This window comes from Oncorhynchus gorbuscha, linkage group LG06 (genome assembly GCF_021184085.1).
Source record: "Oncorhynchus gorbuscha isolate QuinsamMale2020 ecotype Even-year linkage group LG06, OgorEven_v1.0, whole genome shotgun sequence".
Taxonomy (NCBI): Eukaryota; Metazoa; Chordata; class Actinopteri; order Salmoniformes; family Salmonidae; genus Oncorhynchus; species Oncorhynchus gorbuscha.
Window position 1 is genome coordinate 1,930,564 of NC_060178.1, and position 25,686 is coordinate 1,956,249.

Here is a 25,686-nt window from a genome sequence, read left to right on the forward strand (position 1 = left end):
CACACATAACCCAAACATTAGCAATACATAACCAATGCATAACCCACACATAACCTATACATTATCCATACATAATCCATACATAACCCACACATAACCCACACATAACCCATGCATAATCTATACATAATCCAAACATAATCCTACATAATCCATACATAATCCATACATAACCCACACATAACCCATGCATAACCCATACATAACCCATGCACACTCTGTACATTATCCATACATAATCCTGCATTATCCATACATAATCCACACATAACCCATACATAACCCATACATTACAAATACATTATCCATATATAATACACACATTATCCATACATTATTCATACATAATCCATACATTATCCATTCATAATCCAAACATAACCCATACATAATCCATACATAACCCATACATAACCCATACATAATCCAAACATAACCCATACATAACCCATACATAATCCAACCATAACCCATACATAACCCATAGATAACCCATACGTTATCCATACATTATCCATAGATAACCCATACATTATCCATACATTATCCAAACATAAACCATACATAATCCATAGATTACCCATACATTATCCATGTATAATCCAAACATAATCCAAACATAACCCATACATAATCCTTATATTATCCATACATTATCCAAACATAACCCATATATAACCCATACATAACCCATACATAACCCATACATAACCCATACATAACCCATACATAACCCATACATAATCCTTATATTATCCATACATAATCCACACATAACCCATACATAATCCATACATAACCCACACATAACCCATACATAATCCTTATATCATCCATACATTATCCAAACATAACCCATATATAACCCATACATAACCCATACATAACTCATACATAACCTATACATAATCCTATATATTATCCATACATAATCCACACATAACCCATACATAATCCATACATAACCCATACATAACCCATACATAATCCTTATATTATCCATACATAATCCAAACATAACCCATACATAATCCATAGATAACCCTTACATTATTCATACATTATCCATACATTATCCAAACATAATCTAAACATAACCCACACATAACCCAAACATAACCCAAACATAACCCAAACATAACCCAAACACAACCCAAACATAATCCAAACATAACCCATACATTATCCAAACATAATCCATACATTACATAAACCATACATAACCCATACATAATCCTTATATTATCCATACATAATCCAAACATAACCCAAACATAACCCAAACATAACCCAAACATAACCCAAACATAATCCAAACATAACCCATACACAACCCAAACATAATCCAAACATAACCCATACATTAACCAAACATAACCCAAACACAACCCAAACATAATCCAAACATAACCCAAACATAACCCAAACATAACCCAAACATAACCCATACACAACCCAAACATAATCCAAACATAACCCATACATTATCCAAACATAATCCATACATTACATAAACCATACATAATCCATACAGAAACCATTCGCAAGCAGTATTTAAGCGTTTCATCATGTAGTGCCATTGGGAAGTGTAGGGTATAGTCTCTGAGAAGCGCCACTCACCACATGTCCCCCAGGGCCTTGAAGAGCATGAGGTTCTGTCTATAGTGTCTGTGGATTTACCACGTGTTCCACAGGACCGTGAAGAGCATGAGGTTCTGTCTACAGTGTCAGTGGATTTACCACGTGTTCCACAGGACCGTGAAGAGCATGAGGTTCTGTCTACAGTGTCTGTGGACTTACCACATGTTCCCCAGGACCTTGAAGAGCATGAGGTTCTGTCTATAGTGTCTGTGGACTTACCACATGTTCCCCAGGACCTTGAAGAGCATGAGGTTCTGTCTACAGTGTCTGTGGACTTACCACGTGTTCCCCAGGACCGTGAAGAGCATGAGGTTCTGTCTACAGTGTCTGTGGACTTACCACATGTTCCCCAGGACCTTGAAGAGCATGAGGTTCTGTCTATAGTGTCTGTGGACTTACCACGTGTTCCCCAGGACCGTGAAGAGCATGAGGTTCTGTCTACAGTGTCTGTGGACTTACCACATGTTCCCCAGGACCTTGAAGAGCATGAGGTTCTGTCTATAGTGTCTGTGGACTTACCACATGTTCCCCAGGACCTTGAAGAGCATGAGGTTCTGTCCGTGGAAGATGGGGATGATGATGAGGAACACAGCGATCAGCAGACACAGGAAGAACACTATGGTCTGGATCAGCATACCTGGAGAGATGATTAAGCATTTTATACCCAATACGCAGTACAACCCCACAGGTGAAGACAGAATGTGACCCTGAAATGAAGGATTTTTAAATTTGATTTAACTTGGCAAGTCAGTGAAGAACAAATTCTTATTTAAAATAGCGGCCTACACCGGCCAAACCCGGACGACACTGGGTGTGTTAAATTGTGTGCCGCCCTATCTAACTCCAAATCACGGCTGGTTGTGATACAGCCTGGAATCGAACCAGGTTGTCTGTAATGACAGCTCTAGAACTTAGATGCAGTGCCTTAGACCGCTGCGCTACTCGGGAGCTGTTGGGATCTCAGTGAAGACAGAATGTGACCCCAAAATGAAGGATCTCGGGGGAGACAGAATGTGACCCCAAAATGAAGGATCTCAGTGAAGACAGAATGTGACCCCAAAATGAAGGATCTCAGTGAAGACAGAATGTGACCCCAAAATGAAGGATCTCGGGGGAGACAGAATGTGACCCCAAAATGAAGAATCTCGGGGGAGACAGAATGTGACCCCAAAATGAAGGATCTCGGGGGAGACAGAATGTGACCCCAAAATGAAGGATCTCAGGGGAGACAGAATGTGACCCCAAAATGAAGGATCTCAGGGGAGACAGAATTTGAACGCAACATGCTACAATTTCAGATTTGATTGAGTCACAGTTCAAATAAGGATATCACTCATTTTGAAATCAATTCATTAAGCCCTAATCTATGGATTTCACATGACTGGGAATACCGATATGCATCTGTTGGTCACAGATACCTTTAAAATAAGGTAGGGGCGTGGATCAGAAAACCAGTCAGTATCTGGTGGGGATCAAAGAACCAGTCGGTATCTGGTGGGCATCAGAAAACCAGTCAGTATCTGGTGGGGATCAGAGAACCAGTCAGTATCTGGTGGGGATCAGAAAACCAGTCAGTATCTGGTGTGACCACCAATTGCCTCATGCAGCACAACAAATCTCCTTCGCATAGAGTTGATCAGGATGCTGATTGTGGCCTGCGGGATGTTGTCCCACTCCTCTTCAATGTCTGTGTGAAGTTGCTGGGTACCCGTGGGAACTGGAACACGTTGTTGTACACGTCAATCCAGAGCATCCCAAACATGCTCAATGGGTGGCATGTCTGGTGAGTATGCAGGCCATGGAAGAACTGGGACATTTTCAGCTTCCAGGAATAGTGTACAGATCCTTGGGACATGGGGCCGTGCTTTATCAAGCTGAAACATGAACAGCAGGAACAACACTTCACATGTTGCGTTTACTTTTGTTCTGTGTAGTATACGTGTTTGGTATGGTTACAACAGGCAGATGGTTACAACAGGCAGATGGTTACAACAGGCAGATGGTTACAACAGGCAGATGGTTACAACAGGCAGATGGTTAAAACAGGCAGATGGTTACAACAGGCAGATGGTTACAACAGGCAGATGGTTAAAACAGGCAGATGGTTACAACAGGCAGATGGTTAAAACAGGCAGATGGTTACAACAGGCAGATGGTTAAAACAGGCAGATGGTTACAACAGGCAGATGGTTAAAACAGGCAGATGGTTACAACAGGCAGATGGTTAAAACAGGCAGATGGTTACAACAGGCAGATGGTTAAAACAGGCAGATGGTTACAACAGGCAGATGGTTAAAACAGGCAGATGGTTACAACAGGCAGATGGTTACAACAGGCAGATGGTTACAACAGGCAGATGGTTAAAACAGGCAGATGGTTACAACAGGCAGATGGTTAAAACAGGCAGATGGTTACAACAGGCAGATGGTTACAACAGGCAGATGGTTACAACAGGCAGATGAGTGGCCCGACAATGGGCCAAAAGGATCTCGTCACGCTATCTCTGAGCATTCAAATTGCCATCGATAAAATGCAATTGTGTTCGTTGTCCGTAGCTTCTGCCTGCCCCATACCATAACCCCACCACCATGGGGCACTCTGTTCACAACGTTGACATCAACAAACATCTCGCCCACATGGCGCAAAACACACTGTCTGCCCGGTACAGTGGAAACCGGGTTTCATCCATGAAGAGCACACTTCTCCAGCGTGCCAGTGGCCATCGAAGGTGAGCATTTCCCCACTGAACTTGGTCATGACGCTGAACTACAGTCAGGTCAAGAGCAATGTGAAATGGTTACCTCCTTGTCTCTCTGCACTGCTATTGGTTTATGTCTCTTGTTTCCCTCCCCCCGTCACCACGGTAACAATAATGTGATTGACTGGTGAGGACGACAAGCACACAGATGAGCTTCACTGAAATAGTTTCTATCAGTTTGTGCAGACGGTCTGCGGTTATTCAGCTGTCCAGGTATCTGGTCTCAGATGATCCCACAGGTGAAGATGTCGGATGTGGAGGTCCTGGGCTGGCGTGGTTACAAGTGGTCTACGGCTGTGAAGCCGGTTGAACGTCCTGATACATTTCCTAAAACAACATTGGAGGCAGCTTATGGTAGATAAATGAACATTCAATTCTCTGGCAACAGCTGTGGTGGACATTCCTGCAGTCAGCACGCCATTTGCACGCTCCCTCAAAACTTCATGTATCTGTGGCATTGTGTTGTGTGACAAAACTGCACAATTTAGAGTGGCCTTTTATTGTCCCCAGCACAAGGTGCACCTGTGGAATGATTATGCTGTTTAATCAGCTTCTTGATATTGTCACGACTCCGACCGAAGGTGGCTCCCCTTCCCGTTCGGGTGGAGCTCGGCGGTCGTTGTCGCCGGCCTACTAGCTGCCACTGATGGTGGCTCCCCTTCCCGTTCGGGTGGAGCTCGGTGGTCGTCGTCGCCGGCCTACTAGCTGCCACTGAAGGTGGCTCCCCTTCCCGTTCAGGTGGAGCTCGGCGGTCGTCGTCGCCGGCCTACTAGCTGCCACTGATTCTTTTCTCCCCCTCCTTATGTGTTTATTGAGTACAACTGTTTTGAGTTGGTTGTAAACTCAGGTGTTTTACCTGAGTAGGTGTGAGGTCAGGTACATAATGTGTCAGCAGGTGTTTTACCTGAGCAGGTGTGAGGTCAGGTACATAATGTGTCAGCAGGTGTTTTACCTGAGCAGGTGTGAGGTCAGGTACATAATGTGTCAGCAGGTGTTTTACCTCAGCAGGTGTTTTACCTGAGCAGGTGTTTTACCTGAGCAGGTGTGAGGTCAGGTACATAATGTGTCAGCAGGTGTTTTACCTGAGCAGGTGTGAGGTCAGGTACATAATGTGTCAGCAGGTGTTTTACCTGAGCAGGTGTGAGGTCAGGTACATAATGTGTCAGCAGGTGTTTTACCTGAGCAGGTGTGAGGTCAGGTACATAATGTGTCAGCAGGTGTTTTACCTGAGTAGGTGTTTTACCTGAGCAGGTGTGAGGTCAGGTACATAATGTGTCAGCAGGTGTTTTACCTGAGCAGGTATTTTACCTGAGCAGGTGTGAGGTCAGGTACATAATGTGTCAGCAGGTGTTTTACCTGAGCAGGTGTGAGGTCAGGTACATAATGTGTCAGCAGGTGTTTTACCTGAGCAGGTGTGAGGTCAGGTACATAATGTGTCAGCAGGTGTTTTACCTGAGCAGGTGTTTTACCTGAGCAGGTGTGAGGTCAGGTCATAATGTGTCAGCAGGTGTTTTACCTCAGCAGGTGTTTTACCTGAGCAGGAGTTGTACCTGAGCAGGTGTTTTACCTGAGAAGGTGTGAGGTCAGGTACATAATGTGTCAGCAGGTGTTTTACCTCAGCAGGTGTTTTACCTGAGCAGGAGTTGTACCTGAGCAGGTGTTTTACCTGAGCAGGTGTGATGTCAGGTAAATAATGTGTCAACAGGTGTTTTACCTGAGCAGGTGTTTTACCTGAGCAGGTGTGAGGTCAGGTACATAATGTGTCAGCAGGTGTTTTACCTGAGCAGGTGTGAGGTCAGGTACATAATGTGTTAGCAGGTGTTTTACCTCAGCAGGTGTTTTACCTGAGCAGGAGTTGTACCTGAGCAGGTGTTTTACCTGAGCAGGTGTTTTACCTGAGAAGGTGTGAGGTCAGGTACATAATGTGTCAGCAGGTGTTTTACCTCAGCAGGTGTTTTACCTGAGCAGGAGTTGTACCTGAGCAGGTGTTTTACCTGAGCAGGTGTGAGGTCAGGTAAATAATGTGTCAACAGGTGTTTTACCTGAGCAGGTGTTTTACCTGAGCAGGTGTGAGGTCAGGTACATAATGTGTCAGCAGGTGTTTTACCTGAGCAGGTGTGAGGTCAGGTACATAATGTGTCAGCAGGTGTTTTACCTCAGCAGGTGTTTTACCTGAGCAGGTGTGAATTCAGGTACATAATGTGTCAGCAGGTGTTTTACCTGAGCAGGTGTTTTACCTGAGCAGGTGTGAGGTCAGGTACATAATGTGTCAGCAGGTGTTTTACCTCAGCAGGTGTTTTACCTGAGCAGGTGTGAGGTCAGGTACATAATGTGTCAGCAGGTGTTTTAACTCAGCAGGTGTTTTACCTGAGCAGGTGTGAGGTCAGGTACATAATGTGTCAGCAGGTGTTTTACCTCAGCAGGTGTTTTACCTGAGCAGGTGTGAGGTCAGGTACAAAATGTGTCAGCAGGTGTTTTACCTCAGCAGGTGTTTTACCTCAGCAGGTGTTTTACCTGAGCAGGTGTGAGGTCAGGTACATAATGTGTCAGCAGGTGTTTTAACTCAGCAGGTGTTTTACCTGAGCAGGTGTTTTACCTGAGCAGGTGTGAGGTCAGGTACATAATGTGTCAGCAGTTGTTTTACCTCAGCAGGTGTTTTACCTCAGCAGGTGTTTTACCTGAGCAGGTGTGAGGTCAGGTACATAATGTGTCAGCAGGTGTTTTACCTGAACAGGTGTTTTACCTGAGCAGGTGTGAGGTCAGGTACATAATGTGTCAGCAGGTGTTTTACCTGAGCAGGTGTGAGGTCAGGTACATAATGTGTCAGCAGGTGTTTTACCTCAGCAGGTGTTTTACCTGAGCAGGAGTTGTACCTGAGCAGGTGTTTTACCTGAGCAGGAGTTGTACCTGAGCAGGTGTTTTACCTGAGCAGGTGTGAGGTCAGGTAAATAATGTGTCAACAGGTGTTTTACCTGAGCAGGTGTTTTACCTGAGCAGGTGTGAGGTCAGGTACATAATGTGTCAGCAGGTGTTTTACCTCAGCAGGTGTTTTACCTGAGCAGGTGTGAGGTCAGATACATAATGTGTCAGCAGGTGTTTTACCTGAGCAGGTGTTTTACCTCAGCAGGTGTGAGGTCAGGTACATAATGTGTCAGCAGGTGTTTTACCTCAGCAGGTGTTTTACCTGAGCTGGTGTTTTACCTGAGCAGGTGTGAGGTCAGGTACATAATGTGTCAGCAGGTGTTTTACCTGAGCAGGTGTTTTACCTCAGCAGGTGTTTTACCTGAGCAGGTGTTTTACCTGAGCAGGTGTTAGGTCAGGTACATAATGTGTCAGCAGGTGTTTTACCTGAGCAAGTGTTTTACCTGAGCAGGTGTGAGGTCAGGAACATAATGTGTCAGCAGGTGTTTTACCTGAGCAGGTGTTTTACCTCAGCAGGTGTTTTACCTGAGCAGGTGTAAGGTCAGGTACATAATGTGTCAGCAGGTGTTTTAACTCAGCAGGTGTTTTACCTGAGCAGGTGTTTTACCTGAGCAGGTGTGAGGTCAGGTACATAATGTGTCAGCAGTTGTTTTACCTCAGCAGGTGTTTTACCTCAGCAGGTGTTTTACCTGAGCAGGTGTGAGGTCAGGTACATAATGTGTCAGCAGGTGTTTTACCTGAACAGGTGTTTTACCTGAGCAGGTGTGAGGTCAGGTACATAATGTGTCAGCAGGTGTTTTACCTGAGCAGGTGTGAGGTCAGGTACATAATGTGTCAGCAGGTGTTTTACCTCAGCAGGTGTTTTACCTGAGCAGGAGTTGTACCTGAGCAGGTGTTTTACCTGAGCAGGAGTTGTACCTGAGCAGGTGTTTTACCTGAGCAGGTGTGAGGTCAGGTAAATAATGTGTCAACAGGTGTTTTACCTGAGCAGGTGTTTTACCTGAGCAGGTGTGAGGTCAGGTACATAATGTGTCAGCAGGTGTTTTACCTCAGCAGGTGTTTTACCTGAGCAGGTGTGAGGTCAGATACATAATGTGTCAGCAGGTGTTTTACCTGAGCAGGTGTTTTACCTCAGCAGGTGTGAGGTCAGGTACATAATGTGTCAGCAGGTGTTTTACCTCAGCAGGTGTTTTACCTGAGCTGGTGTTTTACCTGAGCAGGTGTGAGGTCAGGTACATAATGTGTCAGCAGGTGTTTTAACTCAGCAGGTGTTTTACCTGAGCAGGTGTGAGGTCCGGTACATAATGTGTCAGCAGGTGTTTTACCTCAGCAGGTGTTTTACCTGAGCAGGTGTTTTACCTGAGCAGGTGTGAGGTCAGGTACATAATGTGTCAGCAGGTGTTTTACCTCAGCAGGTGTTTTACCTCAGCAGGTGTTTTACCTGAGCAGGTGTTTTACCTGAGCAGGTGTTAAGTCAGGTACATAATGTGTCAGCAGGTGTTTTACCTGAGCAGGTGTTTTACCTGAGCAGGTGTGAGGTCAGGAACATAATGTGTCAGCAGGTGTTTTACCTGAGCAGGTGTTTTACCTCAGCAGGTGTTTTACCTGAGCAGGTGTGAGGTCAGGTACATAATGTGTCAGCAGGTGTTTTACCTGAGCAGGTGTTTTACCTGAGCAGGTGTTTTACCTGAGCAGGTGTGAGGTCAGGTACATAATGTGTCAGCAGGTGTTTTACCTAAGCAGGTGTTTTACCTAAGCAGATGTGAGCAGCCTGGAAGCTGGTGAATCCCATCCAGCAGACCAGGGCAGGACGAGATGGTCTGATACTCCTCTGGCAGTTATATACATTATAGATGTCTCCTCTATACAGCCCCTTTAGGTTAGACCTGTACAACAGTTATAGCAGGGTTAAAACAGCTCTACACACACTCTACACACACACACACACACACACACACACACACACACACACACACACACACACACACACACACACACACACACACACACACACACACACACACACACACACACACACACACACACACACACACACACACACACACACACACACACACACACACACACACACACACACACACACACACACACACACACACACACACACACACACACACACACACACACACACACACACACACACACACACACACACACACACACAGCAGGGCTAAATGAATGTGCGACTTTGGAACATTAAATTACCTTCAAGCAATTCGATTTAAAATCCCATTACTTTTAATATGTCATTATCTCTAGCATACTGGCATAATTGTAATTTCTTATCGTAATAGCTATTTCTGTATCTGTGTGACTGCAATAACTAGATGGACTAATTTTCCTAATCGAACCATTACAATATGTCGAACGTGTTCATTGTGTAAAAGACAGACATATGACAGTGGGTGACAAAAGGAAGAGAGGAGTGTGGAGACGTGGTTATGTGGTAATCTGGTCTCAGACATGAGGCTGAGAACGAGAGAGGGCGAGAGAGAGAGGGAGGGGAGAGAGAGAGAGAGAGAGAGAGAGAGAGAGAGAGAGAGAGAGAGAGAGAGAGGGAGAGAGAGAGAGAGAGAGAGAGAGAGAGAGAGAGAGAGAGAGAGAGAGAGAGAGAGAGAGAGAGAGAGAGAGAGAGAGAGAGAGAGAGAGAGAGAGAGAGAGAGTGAGAGAGAGAGAGAGAGAGAGAGAGAGAGAGAGAGAGGGAGAGAGAGAGAGGAGAGAGAGAGAGAGAGAGAGAGAGAGAGAGAGAGAGAGAGAGAGAGAGAGAGAGAGAGAGAGAGAGAGAGGGAGAGAGAGAGAGAGAGAGAGAGAGAGGAGAGAGGGAGAGAGAGAGGGAGAGAGAGAGAGAGAGAGAGAGGAGAGAGAGAGATAGAGAGAGAGAGATAGAGAGAGAGAGATAGAGGGAGAGAGAGAGAGAGAGAGAGAGGGAGAGAGAGAGAGAGAGAGAGAGAGAGAGAGGGAGAGAGAGAGAGAGAGAGAGAGAGAGAGAGAGAGAGAGAGAGAGAGAGAGAGAGAGAGAGGAGAGAGAGAGAGGGATATATAAAAGGTGGTGTGCGGTGTGTGTGTAGGGCTCATGCTCACCGGTGCAGGACCATGGACCTCATGAGCATGACCAGGTTCACTGAGCAGGACAGGGTCATCGCAGAGAGGTAGCACACTGCCAACACACACAGGACATGTTGCCACAGAGGTCAAATACATTTCCCAGGACAGGTTCACATTAAAACAACACATCCAGCACTTTCTGACATCTGCTGATTCGAACACGATCCTATGTAAAACAACATGATACATTTCCTCAGTTCAACATGTAGTAGACCACTGTCCTAACTCACCTTCTACACACCACATGTAGTAGACCACTATTCTAACTCACCTTCTACACACCACATGTAGTAGACCACTATTCTAACTCACCTTCTACACACCACATGTAGTAGACCACTATTCTAACTCACCTTCTACACACCACATGTAGTAGACCACTAATCTAACTCACCTTCTACACACCACATGTAGTAGACCACTATTCTAACTCACCTTCTACACACCACATGTAGTAGACCACTAATCTAACTCACCTTCTACACACCACATGTAGTAGACCACTATTCTAACTCACCTTCTACACACCACATGTAGTAGACCACTATCCGGACCACTTCGGCCCTGTCCTCTGATAATATGATGTTGAAACCGGCCAGTAGGAAGGCGATATCTTCGTTGATGCCTTGACGGACAATCTGGAGCGTCGGCACCACGCTGGTCACAAACACCAAAGCCATCTGGGTAACAGGAAGTACAGTGAATGCAGGAAATACAAAACAGAGCTGCTACAATATTACCATGGTGTTGATATTACAGGAGGTTGGACTACTAGATTAGTACCTGTACAGTACCAATCATAATAATCTGATAGACTACTAGATTAGTACCAATCATAATAATCTGATAGACTACTAGATTAGTACCTATCAGTACCAATCAGTACCAATTAGTACCTATCATAATAATCTGATAGACTAATAGATTAGTACCTATCATAATAATGTGATAGACTACTAGATTAGTTCCTGTACCTATCATAATAATCTGATAGACTACTAGATTAGTACCTGTACAGTACCAATCAGTACCAATCAGTACCAATCATAATAATTTGATAGACTACTAGATTAGTACCTGTACAGTACCAATCATAATAATCTGATATATTTACTAGATTAGTACCTATCATAATAATCTGATAGACTCTAGATTAGTACCTGTAAGTACCTATCATAATAATTGATAGACTACTAGATTAGTACCTATACAGTACCAATCATAATAATCTGATAGATTTACTAGATTAGTACCTATCATATTAATCTGATAGATTTACTAGATTAGTACCTATCATAATAATCTGATAGATTTACTAGATTAGTACCTATCATAATAATCTGATAGACTACTAGATTAGTACCTATCATAATCCTTCCTGTTTGGCCCTGTCCGGGATGTCCTCGGATGGGGCCACAGTATCCTGTCTCAGCCTCCAGTATTTATGCTGCAGTAGTTTATGTCATCGGGGGGCTAGGGTCAGTTTGTTTATCTGGAGTACTTCTCCTGTCCTATTCGTGTCCTGTGTAAATCTAAGTGTGCGTTCTCTAATTCTACCTTCTCTCTTTCTTTCCTCTACGGAGGACCTGAGCCCTAGAACCATGCCCCAGGACTACCTGACATGATGACTTTGCTGTCCCCAGTCCACCTGGCATAATAATCTGCTCCAGTTTCAACTGGCCTGGGCCCTAGGACCATGTCCCAGGACTACCTGACATGAGGACTCCTTGCTGTCCCCAGTCCACCTGGCCATGCTCCTGCTCCAGTTTCAACTGTTCTGCCTTACTATTATTCAACCATGCTGGTCATTTATGAACATTTGAACATCTTGGCCACGTTCTGTTATATCTCCATACAGCCGAAGAGGACTACCCCACATATGCTCTCTCTAATTCTCTCTTTCTTTCTCTCTCTCTCGGAGGACCTGAGCCCTAGGACCGTGCCCCAGGACTACCTGACATGATGGCTCCTTGCTGTCCCCAGTCCACCTGACTGTGCTGCTGCTCCAGTTTCAACTGTTCTGCCTTATTATTATTTGACCATGCTGGTCATTTATGAACATTTGAACATCTTGGTCATGTTCTGTTATAATCTACTAACAGCCAGAAGAGGACTACCCCACATAAAATTCCTCTCTAAATTTCTTCCTAGGTTTTGGCCTTTCTAGGGAGTTTTTCCTAGCCAAAACCTGATTGTTTGCTGTTTGGGGTTTTAGGCTGGGTTTCTGTACAGCACTTTGAGATATCAGTAAAATGATGGGCTTATAAATAAATTTGATTTGATTTGATTTGATTTGATTTGATTTGATTTTAATCTGATAGACTACTAGATTTGTACCTATCATAATCATCTGATAGACTACTAGATTAGTATTTATCATAATAATCTGAAAGACTACTAGATTAGTACCTAATACCAATCATAATAATCTGATAGACTACTAAATTAGGTTAGACTAATAAAATACTACTAAATTGATTCAGTTTAAAATAATAAAATCCTAACAAAATGATGTAAATTAGTAATACAATTATGTAGGTTAGACTAGTAAAATGATGTAGGTTAGAATAGTAAAATGATGTAGGTTAGAATAGTAAAATGATGTAGGTTAGAATAGTAAAATGATGTAGGTTAGACAAAAAAATTGATGTAGGTTAGACTAATACAATGATGTAGATTAGATTTATAATATGATGTAGGTTAGACTAATACAATGATGTAGATTAGACTAATAAATTATATAGGTTAGACTAATACAATGATGTAGGTTAGACTAATACAATATCGTAGGTTAGACTAATACAATGACGTAGGTTAAACTAATACAATGACGTAGGTTAGACTAATACAATGATGTTGGTTAGTTTTATGCAGTGATGTAGGTTAGTTTTATACAATGATGTAGGTCAGACTAATGCAATTATGTAGGTTAGACTAATACAATGATGTAGGTTAGTTTTGTACAATGATGTAGGTTAGACAAATACAAGGATGTAGGTTAGTTTTATACAATGATATTTAATGCAATGATGTAGGTTAGTTTTATACAATGATATAGCTCAGACTAATGCAATGATGTAGGTTAGTTTTATACAATGATATAGCTCAGACTAATGCAATGATGTAGGTTAGTTTTATACAATGATGTAGCTCAGACTAATGCAATGACGTAGGTTAAACTAATACAATGATGTAGGTTAGACTAATACAATGACGTAGGTTAGACTAATACAATGATGTAGGTTAGACTAATACAATGCTGTAGGTTAGACTAATACAATGATGTAGGCTAGACTAATACAATGATGTAGGCTAGACTAATACAATGCTGTAGGTTAGACTAATACAATGATGTAGGCTAGACTAATACAATGATGTAGGCTAGACTAATACAATGCTGTAGGTTAGACTAATACAATGATGTAGGCTAGACTAATACAATGATGTAGGCTAGACTAATACAATGATGTAGGCTAGACTAATACAATGATGTAGGCTAGACTAATACAATGATGTAGGCTAGACTAATACAATGATGTAGGCTAGACTAATACAATGATGTAGGTTAGACTAATACAATGATGTAGGTTAGACTAATACAATGATGTAGGTTAGGGTAACACATTAGTACCTGGTAAAGAGCGGTAAATGACACTACTCCAGATATCGCCAGCTTCAGGGGAAACCGGAAAACTGGTGGTGAAAAGAAAGGAAATTCAGTTGCAGGAATTAGACAGTAAATGTAGGCTGCTAATACATTATATACAGATGTAGTTATAGTATATATATATATATATATATATATATAGTTACCTTCCTCTGGTATGTAGATGTAGGACTTCACAGCATCAGTTATCCTCTCCACCAGTGTGGGCTTCTCTGTGCTTGTACTGAGGGAAGGGACAGACAGGTTACTTACACTGAGCGTACAAAACATTCATTAAGAACACCTTCCTGATATTGAGTTGAACAACCTCAATTAGTACTGGACATGGACTGTACAAGGTGTCGAAAGCATTCCACAGGGATGCTGGTCCATGTTGACTCTACAAGGTGTTGAAAGCGTTCCACAGGGATGCTGGCCCATGTTGACTCTAATACTTCCCACAGTTGTGTCAAGTTGGCTGGATGTCCTTTGGATGGTGGACCATTCCTGATACACACAGGAAACTGTTGAGTGTGAAAAACCCAGCAGCTTTGCAGATCTTGACCCAAACTGGTGCACCTGGCACCTACTACCATACTCCATTCAAAGGCACTTAAATATTTTGTCTTGGCCAATCATCCTTTGAAAATTATAATACACAATCCATGTCTCAATTGTCTCAAGGCTTAAAAATCCTTCTTTAACCTGTTTCTTCCCCTTTAACCAGGTTCCTCCCCTTTAACCTGTTTCCTCTCAATCTGTTTCTCAACATGTCTCCTCCCCTTCATCTACTCTGATTTTGAAGTGGATTTAACTTAAAAATACTTTTTAACCAAAGGGGTGAACGTTTGGGTTTTGGACCGCTGATTAAAATAACTAATAATAATAATAAATAATAATCATCTTTAATAATTTGTATAATTACCCCTGGGGGGCGAGAGGAGGAGGCGCTGCCGCCGCACCAGACCCCTGTGTAATGTATGGGATAAAAACAAAATGTGCACCTCTTGGGGTAAAGAGCACCGAGTTTGGGAAATGCTGTCTTAATGTTTTGCATACTCAGTGTATATGAGTCTTTGGTTGCGTTTACGCAGGCACAGCTGATCTGATTGGACAAGGACCAATTTGTGAAAAAAATATTCAAATTGGGAAAGACAGAGTGAGAGTCGAAACACCTGGTCCAGGACAAGTGAACAGGTCAGAGTTCGAAAGCCACAGGCAGAACAGCAGAAACTGGATCAGCAGCACGACCAGGTGGACTGGGGACGGGGACAGCCAGGAGTCCTCAGGTCAGGTGGTTTGCAATATTAGTGTTTAATATGATTTTTGAATGACATCATCTCTGTACACAATTATCTGTAAGGTCCAGTGGTGTAAAATACTTAAGTAAAAATACTTTCAATTCGTTTTCTGTACTTTAATATTTATATTTTTTAACAACTTTTACTCCACTACATTCCTAAAGAACATAATGTAATTTTTATTCCATACATTGTGAATTAAACAGGACAGAAACATGGTCCAATTCACACACTAAACAGAGAACATCCCTGGTCATCCCTTCTAGCCTCTGATCTGGAGGACTCACTAAACAGAGAACATCCCTGGTCATCCCTACTGCCTCTGATCTGGAGGACTCACTAAACAGAGAACATCCCTGGTCATCCCTACTGCCTCTGATCTGGAGGACTCACTAAACAGAGAACATCCCTGGTCATCCCTACTGCCTCTGATCTGGAGGACTCACTAAACAGAGAACATCCCTGGTCATCCCTACTGCCTTTGATCTGGAGGACTCACTAAACAGAGAACATCCCTGGTCATCCCTACTGCCTCTGATCTGGAGGACTCACTAAACAGAGAACATCCCTGGTCATCCCTACTGCCTCTGATCTGGAGGACTCACTAAACAGAGAATATCCCTGGTCATCCCTACTACCTCTGATCTGGAGGACTCACTAAACAGAGAACATCCCTGGTCATCCCTACTGCCTCTGATCTGGAGGACTCACTAAACAGAGAACATCCCTGGTCATCCCTACTGCCTCTGATCTGGAGGACTCACTAAACAGAGAACATCCCTGGTCATCTACTGCCTCTGATCTGGTAGACTCACTAAACAGAGAACATCCCTGGTCATCCCTACTGCCTCTGATCTGGAGGACTCACTAAACAGAGAACATCCCTGGTCATCCCTACTGCCTTTGATCTGGAGGACTCACTAAACAGAGAACATCCCTGGTCATCTACTGCCTCTGATCTGGTGCACTCACTAAACAGAGAACATCCCTGGTCATCTACTGCCTCTGATCTGGAGGACTCACTAAACAGAGAACATCCCTGGTCATCTACTGCCTCTGATCTGGAGGACTCACTAAACAGAGAACATCCCTGGTCATATCCCTACTGCCTCTGATCTGGAGGACTCACTAAACAGAGAACATCCCTGGTCATCCCTACTGCCTCTGATCTGGAGGACTCACTAAACAGAGAACATCCCTGGTCATCCCTACTGCCTCTGATCTGGAGGACTCACTAAACAGAGAACATCCCTGGTCATCCCTACTGCCTCTGATCTGGAGGACTCACTAAACAGAGAACATCCCTGGTCATCTATTGCCTCTGATCTGGCCTCTGATCTGATTCACTAAACAGAGAACATCCCTGGTCATCCCTACTGCCTCTGATCTGGAGGACTCACTAAACAGAGAACATCCCTGGTCATCCCTACTGCCTCTGATCTGGAGGACTCACTAAACAGAGAACATCCCTGGTCATCTATTGCCTCTGATCTGGCGGATTCACTAAACAGAGAACATCCCTGGTCATCTATTGCCTCTGATCTGGAGGACTCACTAAACAGAGAACATCCCTGGTCATCTATTGCCTCTGATCTTTAATGGCGGATTCACTAAACAGAGAACATCCCTGGTCATCCCTACTGCCTCTGATCTGACAGGACTCACTAAACACAAATGTTTAGTTTGTAAATTATGTCTGAGTGTTGTTGTGTGCCCCTGGCTATCCATAAATATATTTTATAAACCGTTTGCTTAAGAAATGTGAAAAGTTACCTTTGATGCTTAAGTATATTCAAAACATGCACCTGTTTGCAAAACTTTGACTTTAAGTAGTATTTACCTGGTTAACTTTAATTTTTACTGTCATTTTCTATTGTATCTTTACTTTTACTCAAGTATGACAATTGAGGGCTTTTTCCACCACTGGTGAGGTCCCTCTGTTCCCATCTGTATTTCAAACACAGATTCAACCACAGAGGTTTTCCAATACCTCGTAAAAGAAGGGTCCCTATTGGTAGATGTGTAAAAAAAATACTGCTGACATTGAATATCCCTTTGATCATGGTTTGAAGTTAATAATTTACACTATGGATGGTGTATCAATACACCCAGTCACTACAAAGATATAGGCGTCCTTGTCATGTTTTGTCATTTATTATCATGTCTTGTCCCTGTGCTTCCCATTCTGTTCATTTCCCCCTTTGCTGGTCTTATTAGGTTCCTGTTCCAAGGCTTTCTATCCCTCATCTCTCCCCCTCCCTCTCTCACTCTCTCGCTCTCTCTTCTCTCTCCTCGTTCAACAAGTTCCTGCTCCCAGCTGTTCCTATTCCCCTAATCATCATTTAGTCTTCCCACACCTGTTCCAAAACATGATCCTTTTCCCTGATTAGAGTCCCTATTTCTCTCCATTGTTATTCATTTCTGCCCTGTCGGTTCCTTGTCTAGAATTCACCGTGCTGTGTTTGTGTATACGCCCTGTCCTGTTTGCAACAAGTGTTTTCCTCAGATGCTGCGTGGTTGAGCAGGTGTCTGAGTCTGTCTGGTTCAAGTGCCTTCCCGAGGCAACCTGCTGTTCACCTGCTGTTCAAGATCGCAAAACATCTCCAGTTTGTCCTCGTCATTTCGAGTGAAAGTTGTGTTTTTGCAACAAGATTGTATTTACTTTACTGGATTAAAGACTCTGTTTTCGCCAAGTCGCTTTTGGGTCCTCTTTCACCTGCATAACAGTCCTTCCTAACTCAGTTGCCAGAGAGGAGTGAAACTGCACAGGGATTTCACCATGAGGCCAATCATGACTTTAAAACAGTAACAGAGTTTAATGGTAGGAGAAAACTGATGGAGCAAATACATTGTAGTTACTCCACAATACTAACCTAATTGACAGACTGAAAAGAAGGAAGCCTGTACAGAATAAAACATATTGCAAAACATGCATCCTGTTTGCAACAAGGCACTAAAGTAATACTGCAAAACATGCATCCTGTTTGCAACAAGGCACTAAAGTAATACTGCAAAACATGCATCCTGTTTGCAACAAGGCATTAATAAAGTAATACTGCAAAACATGCATCCTGTTTGCAACAAGGCATTAATAAAGTAATACTGCAAAACATGCATCCTGTTTGCAACAAGGCATTAATAAAGTAATACTGCAAAACATGCATCCTGTTTGCAACAAGGCACTAATAAAGTAATACTGCAAAACATGCATCCTGTTTGCAACAAGGCACTAATAAAGTAATACTGCAAAACATGCATCCTGTTTGCAACAAGGCACTAATAAAGTAATACTGCAAAACATGCATCCTGTTTGCAACAAGGCATTAATAAAGTAATACTGCAAAACATGCATCCTGTTTGCAACAAGGCATTAATAAAGTAATACTGCAAAACATGCATCCTGTTTGCAACAAGGCATTAATAAAGTAATACTGCAAAACATGCATCCTGTTTGCAACAAGGCATTAATAAAGTAATACTGCAAAACATGCATCCTGTTTGCAACAAGGCACTAATAAAGTAATACTGCAAAACATGCATCCTGTTTGCAACAAGGCATTAATAAAGTAATACTGCAAAACATGCATCCTGTTTGCAACAAGGCATTAATAAAGTAATACTGCAAAACATGCATCCTGTTTGCAACAAGGCATTAATAAAGTAATACTGCAAAACATGCATCCTGTTTGCAACAAGGCACTAATAAAGTAATACTGCAAAACATGCATCCTGTTTGCAACAAGGCATTAATAAAGTAATACTGCAAAACATGCATCCTGTTTGCAACAAGGCATTAATAAAGTAATACTGCAAAACATACATCCTGTTTGCAACAAGGCATTAATAAAGTAATACTGCAAAACATACATCCTGTTTGCAACAAGGCATTAATAAAGTAATACTGCAAAACATACATCCTGTTTGCAACAAGGCATTAATAAAGTAATACTGCAAAACATACATCCTGTTTGCAACAAGGCATTAATAAAGTAATACTGCAAAACATGTGTCAAGAAATTCACTTTTGCAAAACATGTCCTGAATACAAAGTGTTAATGTTTACTGCAAAACATGCATCCTAAAAGGACATTACCCAGTACAACTGCATCCTGTTTGCAAGCATAGTGGTGGCTGCATCATGTCCTGTGGGCATTATTGTAATACGTTAAAACTGTGGAGTTTTTGCAGGATAAAAAGTAATACTGAAAACATGAGCTAAGCACAGGCAAAATAAAGTAGATGAAAACCTGGTTCATCCTGTTTCAACAGACATTTGGATATGAATAAACCTTTTGCAGCAGGACAAAACACCTTTTGCACAAGGCCAAATTACCCAAAAAGACTCACAGCTGTAATCACTGCCAAAGGTGCATCTGTTTGCAAAGTTTTGAATACTGCAAAACAGGGATGTGAATAAGGCATTAATGAAAATTAGACATTTCTGTATTTAATTTTAATTTCCAATGAATGTGCAAAAATACAAATATAAATATGTTTCACTTTGTCATTAATAAAGATATTGCAAAACATATTGTTGAAAATAATAATATTCAATACATTTTGAATTCAGGGTGTAACAAAACCCAGAGAATGTTTGCAGAATAAGTCAAGGCGTGTTTGAATACTTTCTGAAAGCTCTGTACTGCATTGTGTTTTTAAATGCTTTTTAGATCAAATACAATAATGTAACATGCTCTGTGTATGGATTATATCATGACCCATGTCCATACAGGACACATATTGTTCCTATTTAACTGTATATCATGACCCATGTCCGTTTGACACATATTGTTCCTATGTAACTGTATATCATGACCCATGTCCTGTTTGTTTTTACAGGACACATATTGTTCCTATGTAACTGTATATCATGACCCATGTCCGTACAGGACACATTGTTCCTATGTAACTGTATATCATGACCCATGTCCGTACAGGACACATATTGTTCCTATGTAACTGCCACATAATCTTCCTACTGTATGATCATATCTCCCTGTGTGGTCACTTCCTGGTAAAGCCCACTAGGTTTCCAGCCAGTAGGAAATACGGTATCTCCTGTGGGTCACAATGAGGCCAACAGAAAAACTATACAACAACCTTTACACTCCTCCTTTCCTCTTTCCTTTCCCCTCCCCTCCTGCATCTTATCCTCCTCTCCCTCCTCTCCTCCTCCTGTCCTCCTATCCTCATCGCCTCCTGTCCTCTTATCCTCATCTCCTTCTGTCCTCTTTCCCCCTCTCCTCGTATCCTCCTCTCCTCCTCTCCTCCTGTCCTCTTTCCCCCTCTCCTCGTATCCTCTCCTCCTCCTCTCCTCCTGTCCTCTTATCCTCGTATCCTCCTGTCCTCCTGTCCTCTTATCCTCCTCTCCTCCTGTCCTCTTATCCTCATCTCCTTCTGTCCTCTTTCCCCCTCTCCTCGTATCCTCCTCTCCTCCTGTCCTCTTATCCTCATCTCCTTCTGTCCGCTTTCCCCCTCTCCTCGTATCCTCCTCTCCTCCTGTCCTCTTATCCTCATCTCCTTCTGTCCTCTTTCCCCAAGGCATCTCCTCGTATCCTCCTCTCCTGCTGTCCTCTTATCCTCATCTCCTTCTGTCCTCTTTCCCCCTCTCCTCGTATCCTCCTCTCCTCCTGTCCTCTTATCCTCATCTCCTTCTGTCCTCTTTCCCCCTCTCCTCGTATCCTCCTCTCCTCCTGTCCTCTTATCCTCATCTCCTTCTGTCCTCTTTCCCCTCTCCTCGTATCCTCCTCTCCTTCTCCTTCTCCTGTCCTCCTGTCCTCCTGTCCTCTTTTCCTCCTCTCCTTCTCCTGTCCTCTTTTCCTCCTCTCCTTCTCCTGTCCTCTTTTCCTCCTCTCCTTCCCCTGTCCTCTTTTCCTTTTCTCATTGCATGTTTTGCAATATTTTTTATTCTGTACAGGCTTCCTTCTTTTCAGTCTGTCAATTAGGTAAGTGGATCAACAACATTCAAAGTGGGACTTTTCCTTTATGTGGAGATGTTTCAGTGAGAATATTGTTTGAGAATGTTCCATGGAATGACTCTGGAAAGAACGTTCTATTCTAGAATGCTCCATGGAATGACTGTGGAAAGAACGCTCTATTCTAGAATGCTCCGTGGAATGACTCTGGAAAGAACTCTATATTCTAGAATGCTCCATGGAATGGCTCTGGAAAGAACGCTCTATTTTAGAATGCTCCATGGAATGACTCTGGAAACAACTCTCTATTCTAGAATGCTCCATGGAATGACTCTGGAAAGAACTCTATTCTAGAATTCTCCATGGAATGACTCTGGAAAGGACTCTCTATTCTAGAATGCTCCATGGAATGACTCTGGAAAGAACTCTCTATTCTAGAATGCTCCAAGGAATGACTCTGGAAATAACTCTATTCTAGAATTCTCCATGGAATGACTCTGGAAAGGACTCTCTATTCTAGAATGCTCCATGAAATGAATTATGAAAGAACTCTCTATTCTAGAATGCTCCATGGAATGACTCTGGAAAGGACTCTCTATTCTAGAATGTTCCATGGAATGACTCTGGAAAGAACTCTCTATTCTAGAACATGCATGTGCATGGTTTCTGGCCAAGATGGGTTACTATAATGGATATTCATGTTATGTGCATTGTGTCTGGCTATTCTGAGCTCCATTGGAAAAGGACTATCTGATATTAAAAGCAAATCAGCTCGAATAATGTTCCTCTTTCTAAACTGGGTTGGAGGGTGAAACCCCTGCTTGTTCCAACAAGTAATTTGCATGCTATTTATGAAGGTGATTTTCCTGCCAGTTACTGAAGGCATTCATAATCCTCACCCTGTCTGTTGGCAGCAGTGGCTAGCTTCCTGGCCAGGAACACTCTGCTTCAAGAGATGTCATAGCTCATTGCATATCAGGAGGATGTTTGAGACAGGGGAGGATGGGAACAAAGCAATGATTCTGACCTGGTTTTGGAAGGCTTCTTCTTCTTTAGTATATTCTTGACGTAGTCATTGTAGTAGCTGCTGCTCAGGTCCTGTAGTAATAAAACACAGGATGTGGGGAAAATGTGACAGTTTGAAAAATGTCTGTATTCATTTATCTACTGTAAATCTTATCAGGGTTGGAGTCAATTCTACGACCGCAAGGCCAGTCTGAATCTGTTTGGCCAATCAGCTGTCACGACCGCAAGGCCAGTCTGAATCTGTTTGGCCAATCAGCTGTCACGACTTCCTACTGTAAGGCCAGTCTGAGATGATCACCATAATGAACAGCAGCATTGTTGCTACCTCTGTGGGAACTACAGCTACATAACACAATAACCTGTCATTCATAACCTGATCAGTGGCACCTAAACCAATTACCTCAGAGCAGATTACTACAATTACTGGTCTACCTGTGTGGATACCTAATCCTCTGGTCTACCTGTGTGGATACCTAGCCTCTGGTCTACCTGTGTGGATACCTAGCCTCTGGTCTACCTGTGTGGATACCTAATCCTCTGGTCTACCTGTGTGGATACCTAGCCTCTGGCCTACCTGTGTGGATACCTAGCCTCTGGTCTACCTGTGTGGATACCTAGCCTCTGGTCTACCTGTGTGGATACCTAGCCTCTGGTCTACCTGTGTGGATACCTAATCCTCTGGTCTACCTGTGTGGATACCTAATCCTCTGGTCTACCTGTGTGGATACCTAGCCTCTGGTCTACCTGTGTGGATACCTAATCCTCTGGTCTACCTGTGTGGATACCTAGCCTCTGGCCTACCTGTGTGGATACCTAGCCTCTGGTCTACCTGTGTGGATACCTAGCCTCTGGTCTACCTGTGTGGATACCTAATCCTCTGGTCTACCTGTGTGGATACCTAGCCTCTGGTCTACCTGTGTGGATACCTAGCCTCTGGCCTACCTGTGTGGATACCTAGCCTCTGGTCTACCTGTGTGGATACCTATACCTAGCCTCTGGTCTACCTGTGTGGATACCTAGCCTCTGGCCTACCTGTGTGGATACCTAATCCTCTGGCCTACCTGTGTGGATACCTAGCCTCTGGTCTACCTGTGTGGATACCTAATCCTCTGGCCTACCTGTGTGGATACCTAATCCTCTGGCCTACCTGTGTGGATACCTAGCCTCTGGTCTACCTGTGTGGATACCTAATCCTCTGGTCTACCTGTGTGGATACCTAGCCTCTGGTCTACCTGTGTGGATACCTAATCCTCTGGTCTACCTGTGTGGATACCTAGCCTCTGGTCTACCTGTGTGGATACCTAATCCTCTGGTCTACCTGTGTGGATACCTAGCCTCTGGTCTACCTGTGTCGATACCTAATCCTCTGGCCTACCTGTGTGGATACCTAATCCTCTGGCCTACCTGTGTGGATACCTAGCCTCTGGCCTACCTGTGTGGATACCTAATCCTCTGGCCTACCTGTGTGGATACCTAATCCTCTGGTCTACCTGTGCTGCACGACTCAAGGCCAGTGGATACCTAGCCTCTGGTCTACCTGTGTGGATACCTAATCCTCTGGCCTACCTGTGTGGATACCTAGCCTCTGGTCTACCTGTGTGGATACCTAGCCCTCTGGTCTACCTGTGTGGATACCTAATCCTCTGGTCTACCTGTGTCGATACCTAATCCTCTGGCCTACCTGTGTCGATACCTAATCCTCTGGCCTACCTGTGTGGATACCTAGCCTCTGGTCTACCTGTGTCGATACCTAATCCTCTGGTCTACCTGTGTGGATACCTAGCCTCTGGTCTACCTGTGTGGATACCTAGCCTCTGGTCTACCTGTGTGGATACCTAGCCTCTGGCCTACCTGTGTGGATACCTAATCCTCTGGCCTACCTGTGTGGATACCTAGCCTCTGGTCTACCTGTGTGGATACCTAATCCTCTGGCCTACCTGTGTGGATACCTAGCCTCTGGTCTACCTGTGTGGATACCTAATCCTCTGGTCTACCTGTGTGGATACCTAGCCTCTGGTCTACCTGTGTGGATACCTAATCCTCTGGTCTACCTGTGTGGATACCTAGCCTCTGGTCTACCTGTGTGGATACCTAATCCTCTGGTCTACCTGTGTGGATACCTAGCCTCTGGTCTACCTGTGTCGATACCTAATCCTCTGGCCTACCTGTGTGGATACCTAATCCTCTGGCCTACCTGTGTGGATACCTAGCCTCTGGCCTACCTGTGTGGATACCTAATCCTCTGGCCTACCTGTGTGGATACCTAATCCTCTGGTCTACCTGTGTGGATACCTAGCCTCTGGTCTACCTGTGTGGATACCTAATCCTCTGGCCTACCTGTGTGGATACCTAGCCTCTGGTCTACCTGTGTGGATACCTAGCCCTCTGGTCTACCTGTGTGGATACCTAATCCTCTGGTCTACCTGTGTCGATACCTAATCCTCTGGCCTACCTGTGTCGATACCTAGCCTCTGGTCTACCTGTGTGGATACCTAATCCTCTGGTCTACCTGTGTGGATACCTAGCCTCTGGTCTACCTGTGTGGATACCTAATCCTCTGGCCTACCTGTGTGGATACCTAGCCCTCTGGTCTACCTGTGTCGATACCTAATCCTCTGGCCTACCTGTGTGGATACCTAATCCTCTGGTCTACCTGTGTGGATACCTAATCATCTGGTCTACCTGTGTGGATACCTAATCCTCTGGTCTACCTGTGTGGATACCTAATCCTCTGGTCTACCTGTGTGGATACCTAATCCTCTGGTCTACCTGTGTGGATACCTAATCTTCTGGTCTACCTGTGTGGATACCTAATCCTCTGGTCTACCTGTGTGGATACCTAATCCTCTGGTCTACCTGTGTGGATACCTAATCCTCTGGTCTACCTGTGTGGATACCTAATCCTCTGGTCTACCTGTGTGGATACCTAATCCTCTGGTCTACCTGTGTGGATACCTAGCCTCTGGTCTACCTGTGTGGATACCTAATCCTCTGGTCTACCTGTGTCGATACCTAATCCTCTGGTCTACCTGTGTGGATACCTAGCCTCTGGCCTACCTGTGTGGATACCTAATCCTCTGGTCTACCTGTGTGGATACCTAATACTCTGGTCTACCTGTGTGGATACCTAATCCTCTGGTCTACCTGTGTGGATACCTAGCCTCTGGTCTACCTGTGTGGATACCTAATCCTCTGGTCTACCTGTGTGGATACCTAATCCTCTGGTCTACCTGTGTGGATACCTAATCCTCTGGTCTACCTGTGTGGATACCTAATCCTCTGGTCTACCTGTGTGGATACCTAATCCTCTGGTCTACCTGTGTGGATACCTAATCCTCTGGTCTACCTGTG

The 25,686-nt window shown here is 43.7% G+C and overlaps 1 protein-coding gene across 1 annotated transcript in view; it reads right to left on the reverse strand.

Moving 5' to 3' along the window:
• stra6 (signaling receptor and transporter of retinol STRA6) overlaps nucleotides 1-25,686 on the reverse strand; it is a 163,848-nt gene that overhangs the window by 83,131 nt on the left and 55,031 nt on the right. Inside the window, 7 exon segments of the mRNA XM_046352065.1 lie at nucleotides 2,161-2,278; nucleotides 9,074-9,207; nucleotides 10,424-10,499; nucleotides 10,965-11,127; nucleotides 14,079-14,140; nucleotides 14,261-14,337; nucleotides 22,337-22,407. Coding sequence (XP_046208021.1) covers nucleotides 2,161-2,278; nucleotides 9,074-9,207; nucleotides 10,424-10,499; nucleotides 10,965-11,127; nucleotides 14,079-14,140; nucleotides 14,261-14,337; nucleotides 22,337-22,407 — 701 coding nt within the window.